The following is a 6,476-nucleotide window of genomic DNA, read 5'->3' on the forward strand; positions in this document are numbered from 1 at the left end:
AACGGTAGCAAGCCGCGGATGTGAGCTCTCCACATGCTATGCCTAATCAGTCGTGGGAAATACACCTCTTTCCCTTCCATGACACACCCAATCAGAGTCAGCATATCCATCGGGATCTCTGAGAAGTGAGTGGTAGGTAGGACGTAGTGGGCAAAGATCTGCTGCCAGGTCCTAGCCTCCCTAGACAGATATGCAGAAAGCATCCCCTTAGGCTTCTTGTTGTTCGCATCCATCACCCAGGGAGCGTCTGGTGTAGCAATCACGCGCCTAAGCGCCTCATAGTCAAAAGTCATGGAGAGGATAGCCACATCTGCCTGCTGGTAGGCACAAGTCTCAGGAGTACCAGCTCTGCAAAGCAGTGCATCCCCTATAGCCTCCTCAGTGATCATAATCTCTCTACCCCTTACGTGCATTGAATCCAAGTTCACTCGGAAGAAGTTACAGTAAAACTCTTTAACCCATGAAACGTTAATCCTTCCTAGGTCCCTATCAACGAAATCCAATCCCAACTCTGAAATATGGGCGTTTATAGCACGCCTCACGTCATTGGGAAGATTCAGCTTCTTCTCAATGTTCAAGTTTTTCTTTGTATAACGGGAGAAGCATAGCTCGCAGTAGAGGTTGGGGAATTTGATTGAATCAGTGGATGGAAGTGACTAATTTTCTATATCTTCATCATTCAGCGGGTTCTTGGCATAATTAGCATATAGTGAGGGGGTAGAGGTCTTGGAGCGCTTCCTCTTTTTGGAAGTGGTGGCTATAGCTTTTCCTTTATCCGACATCCTGAAAAATAGAGATAATACAATATAAGAAGATAGCCAATGAAACATAAAGCACTCAAAGCAAAGCAAACTCATGAAGCGAAAGAAGAAATGAGATTTCTTGGAATGCAAGCAAACAGAATTCAGAATTTAAACCAAACTTCAAACCAAGAATTCAAACCATATTTTTCACATTGCTTGTTCACTGAGCTTAGAAAGCACCATATCTAAAAGAATGATATAAAGAGTTAAGTTGAAAACCAAAAGAAGTCAGGTGGTTAAATAGGTTAAAGTTAGAAATCAGTTTGAAAATTAGTGATATGGCGATTACTGACTCAACTCGAAAGGAACGCACAAAACAGGGATGTAAGCATGTTCACAATCATGAATTGCAACAAGTCATTGATGATGAAATATGATGTAGCTAGAAAGCAGTTAATGTGAAATAAACCATCAATCAATGCAAGGATCACTAGCAATGTTGGTGAAATTAAAATCTTGAGAGACAAGTAAATCAAGCACATTTAACACCAATTCTAACAATGCACACAAGTCACAAGTTCAAATGTTAATTGGAAGTCTCATGGTCTATGTAACTCACTGAGACAACGTATGAACACAATGAACTAATTGGTCACATAGATGAGAACGTTCGAACTTGTGTGTCCATGCAAAAGAGGCAAAATTTTTTAAGGAAATCACAAGTGATGGTCAATTAGAAAGTTTATTCAAACCATTTAATGCCTATATGCAAGCCATCATGCATAACAAGCAAAGAGGTTAAACGATACCAAAACTTGTTCCTAAGGATTTTCCAAAACCATTTAAGCAACAAAACTTTAATTGAACAGAATTCATCAACTAGGGGTTGCTACATTCATCAAACAAGATCAACACAAAAACTGTGGTTAAGAAAAATCCGGCAGCATTTCAGCAGCAAATTGGCCATTTTCCAAATTCAAACAGTCAAATCAGATTTCATATGAATTCATTAACAATTAGAAGCACAAAATCACACATATACAAGTTCATATGAATATAACAGATAGCCAATAGTTCAGCACAAGGCAATGCAGACAACACAGAGAACAGGGGTAGTTGCTTCAATCAGCACTCCCTTCACCAATCCATCTCAAGCAAGCAGCATTAACACATTACATGAACACAAAATAGTGCAGCAAAACAGAGCAATTTCACACAGCAACAGAAATTCAAACAATGCCTAAATCCACTATTCAGCCCAGATTCGCTAACCACCTAAATCAAACTAAACTAACTAACTAACCTAATTCTAACTACACTAATGGAATTACAGCAAGCAGTAAAAAGAATGCAGAACAGGGGAAGCAAGAACCTGGGGTGCAGAGACTGAACGAGAGCGGCCGGGGCAAGAGTGGTGGCCTGGGATGTCACCGGAGGGTACGCTGGCGACGGTGGGGTTGCAGCTGTCGAGGGCGATGATGGGGCAGAGCAGAGTGAGAGAAAACAGAGAGGAGGGGCAGAAGAGTGAGAGAGCGAGAAAGAAGGGTGAGGGTGCGCACGGCGATAGCGGCGGCGGTGTGCTAGAGGGCTCGCCGGAGTGTTGGTGGTTGCAGGGGTGACGGTTAGCAATGGAGGGAAATGGAACGTTGGGGGTGAAAGGGACGAAGGGGTAGTGCGCGAATGCTTTAGGGCTTCGCGTCTCTGGTTAAATGGGGTTTTTTGAATCCGCGCGAGCACGCACCGTGCGCGTCAGCGTGGGTGATCGGAAATAGGGAGGTGGCGCGGGAGCGCCACATGCGCCTACGCGCATATGGGCGAGTTAAGGGTTGGCGCGGACGCGTACAGTGCACGTCTGTGCGGGTATGCTGGGCCAGAGGCACAAAAGAGGCCCAGAATTGGCACAACTCTCGGGTCCTTTGGCCTGGGTGATGTGAAAACGCATCGACGCGCGCGCGCACCTTGCGCGTTCGCGTGGATGGTATGAGCCTATGGAATGAGCGCGGAGGCGCGAAGTACGCCAACGCGTGTATGAAGAAACAGGGGGTGGCGCGGACGCGTACAGCGTGCGTCCGCGTGGGTTGAGACACAGAGTTGGCCCAAAAGTGGCACAACTCTCTGGTCTTTGGCCCAGATAGCCGAAATGGGCAGCCTGCGCGCGCGCCTTGCGCTTGCGCGTAGGTTGGCTTCTTTTTTCTCTTCTTTTTTTTTTTTTTTTAAAGAGCATCAAAGGACCTCCAAAATTTCCATTCTTCTTCAAGACTCTAAACTAGCTAAGATGTAATATTAAGCACACTTTGAAACATATGGGATCTTTCAAACAACTTGAGAAAACTTGCAGTTCAAGCAAAAACTCAATTCAAAGATTTATCCCCTATCAAAGCATAGAATGCATAGACAACTTAGCAAGCAAAGAAAAATATGCACAGAAATAAAGAAACTCTATACAATGGAACTCAATTCATTCATTCATTATATCTACAAGAGAATGGAAAGAGTTTACCATGGTGGGGTGTCTCCCACCAAGCACTTTTAGTTTAAGTCCTTAAGTTGGACATTGAGAGGCTTCTTGTCAAGGCGGCTTATGCTTGTATCCATCCTTGAACCTCCAAAAGTGCTTGTCCTTCAATCGGTTGTCAGACGTTCCAAACTTCTTCATTAAGCTTTGGTGAGGTTCTTTCCAAAATGCGAGCTCCCGAAATTGACTATCATAGGATAATTCAGGATCCCATATCTTGTCCTCGCACCCATCCTCTAGTTGATTGCCTTGACTTTGTCCGGGCGACGAGAAAATGGAATTCTCATGGAAGCACCAAACTACTCTCCTAGACCCATTTAATTGAACACTACACAAATCCATGCTCTTCAATTTCGAGCTTCCCACCAAAACGACCCTAGATTTAGAATGCCAACCACTAAACATCCTCCTCTTTCGCTTAATTCCACAAAGTGCCCTGAGTTGGCCATCCGTTTCAAGCAAACCATACTCAAGTGGGATAATAAAGCTGAGAGTTAGAAGTTTTACCCACTCAAGTGGAGGATTTGATGACGAACTAGGTGGAGGGGTTCCCAAAGATCTTGATAAAGCATGTTCTACTCTCGTCCATCCTCTTCTAGAGGTTTCCACCACTTGGCAAGGTTCTTCAAGTTCCTCCTCATGCCAAGCTTTCTCAAGTTCACATCCTTCTTCACCAATTTCTTCTATTTCCTCCCCATCACTCTCATCATAGATAGGAGGTAAAGCAAAATCTACCTTATCGTCGAATCTAGATATTTTGGAGAAGGACTCTCCAAACTCGGACGGATCATATGTTGATTCGGAATCATCATAGATAGGGGCACTTGTTGCTTGGAATACTTCTCCCAGTTCTTCATCTTCAGTAGGCCTTGGAGGTTTCAAGTCTTCCTCAACCGTGCTTTCTAATCCACTGGGGAAGGGTTCAACAAGATCGTAAAGGGGGTTGATCAACATAGGCAAAAAATCACTAGTGATGGAACCTACTTCTTGATCAATTTCCTTCGACTCTCTGTTTACTTCTGCAATATTACTCTTTTCTTCAACATTCATTCCAAACTCCTTGGAGGAGGGTTCTTCAAATTGCGATTTCTTTATGCGCTCAACGTATCCCAAACATCCATCCACTGCTTCCTTTTGTTCGCTAATCTCTGTCTTCTCCTCTTGTTGTCCTTGTTGCTTCAATTCTTCCTCCTCATCATGGAGCTTCAAGTTCACATCCTCACTAAGCTCCTTGATTATTTCTCCACATTCAACAATGGGGGTACTTAAGGTGCATGAACTCAAGTGAGATGTTAAGTGGTTCACGGCTTCTACCATGCTAGCTATCTTTACTTTTAGCTCTGTAAACTTAGTTTCATCCTCCTCTTACCGCCTTAAGATGCGAGATTCAAGGTCTCTCAGTTTTGATATGAAGGCTTCATCGGGAGGCGGTGTTGGAGGAGAGAATTCATCGGTAAATGGAAAATTGTTGTAATCGAAAGGTGGTTCATGTTGGCGGAGTTCTTGAGGTGGTGTATATAGAATTTGTGGCTCTTGGGAATGTTGGTATTGGGCTGGTGGTTGTTCTATATGTGATTCAAATAGTGGGTGATATGGTGTGTATGAGCTATGGTCATGTAAGGTGGAATAGTGGTGTGAGGCTTGCGAGTATGATGTGTGGCCATATTGAGGAATGGGGTCACATGCATATGATGATTGTGGTTGATAACCACAATAAAGGTCATCACACACATTGGGCTGGTATACATTAGGATCAAAATCATACCCATAGGAGTTCGTGGGAGGTTGTTGCATGTAGGTTGTTCATAAGCTTGAAGTTCCTCCCATCCTTGATTCCCAAATCCTTGATGCATATCCTCATTGGAGCTTCCATTTCCTACAACATAGTTTGAACTACACTCATAGCCAAAAGGGTGAGAATTCATAATGAAATAGAAAATAAAGACAAAGGGCAATGAGAAATAAAGAAGATAAAATCCTAACTAGTGAAAACTGGAAAACAAACCAAAGTTTAAGCTATTCACAATATGTACAGTAGCCAATAACATAGCACTATTGCTTCCCCGGAAATGGCACCATTTTGATGGGGTCGGTATTCTCTTGACGGTTTAGAAATTCTCAATTGAAGTCTCGTTGTGAAGTATAGTTTCTAAACCAATCAGGAATCCTTCCATGCAAAAATTTTGTTGTTAGGTTGTCACAAGTAACAAACCCCAATGAAAATTTACCGGAGCATTTGGACTCCGGGTCATCTCCCTAGGAATCAATGGAGTGCATGTGTATTGGCTATGATGGGGTAAAAAAAGGGTTTTTGTTTATGAGATAGCAAGAGAGTAAATTAAGCGAGTAAATAAAGAAAACAGAATAAAGAACTCTTGGCTAAGACCTGGGTACTTGAGATCACAATCCTAGTTAACAAACCGATTATTGACAATTATGAGAGGCCAACCCATTAAGTCTACTTCTCGAAGCCTTAAGTACGTAACATTTACTCCTAGACTGGCAGTATGTCAAATAGGTCTAATCACATCCACCCATAAGTCCTAACCTCCCTACTAATCGGCTTAGTAGTGGGTTAGCGTCAATGAGCTTCAAATTGATCACATAGGGTTCTCAAATTACCAAATTCATTATATCCAAAAACTCAAGATCACTCAAGTCCCTTGGCCTAGGCCAAGAGTTGATAAAACTACTCAAGAACTAAAGAGAGCATTTCATCAAACACCTAGAGTGCAATAAAAATCAACATCATAAATTGCAAAGATACTAAATCTACCACTATTAATTGCAAGAAAAGTGAGGTCACAACTCAATTCATCAATCAAAGAAACATCAACATCAAATTGCATTAAATGTAAACAAATCCAAAATGAGTCATCATCACAAAAGAGAGCAAAATGAGGAATTGACATAAAAACTAAGAGGGTCAAGATGTAGAAATGAGAAATTATCAAAGAAACAATATGAGATCTAATATTCAAACATGAAATTGAGATAATCTAACCTAATCCTAACCTAATTCTAGAGAGAAGAGGGAGCTTCTCTCTCTAGAAAACTAACTAAAGGCTCATGTTGGCTAAAAACTAATTGCTCCCCCTTTGCTTGGACTTCAATTCTGCATGAAATACACTCAAAAACAAGTTGGATTTGGGCCTGGGTAGCTCAGAAATCGCCCCCAGCGTTTTGCCTTCAAGTGGGCCACGTGAGGGTATCGGCGC

At 42.4% G+C, this 6,476-nt stretch overlaps 1 protein-coding gene across 1 annotated transcript in view; it reads right to left on the bottom strand.

Moving 5' to 3' along the window:
* LOC110266042 (procyclic form-specific polypeptide B-alpha-like) overlaps nt 1-4,212 on the bottom strand; it is an 88,187-nt gene extending 83,975 nt beyond the window's left edge. Inside the window, exon 1 of the mRNA XM_021109763.1 lies at nt 3,994-4,212. Coding sequence (XP_020965422.1) covers nt 3,994-4,212 — 219 coding nt within the window. The remainder of the gene's footprint in view (nt 1-3,993) is intronic.

This window comes from Arachis ipaensis, chromosome B01 (genome assembly GCF_000816755.2).
Source record: "Arachis ipaensis cultivar K30076 chromosome B01, Araip1.1, whole genome shotgun sequence".
Classification (NCBI taxonomy): Eukaryota; Viridiplantae; Streptophyta; class Magnoliopsida; order Fabales; family Fabaceae; genus Arachis; species Arachis ipaensis.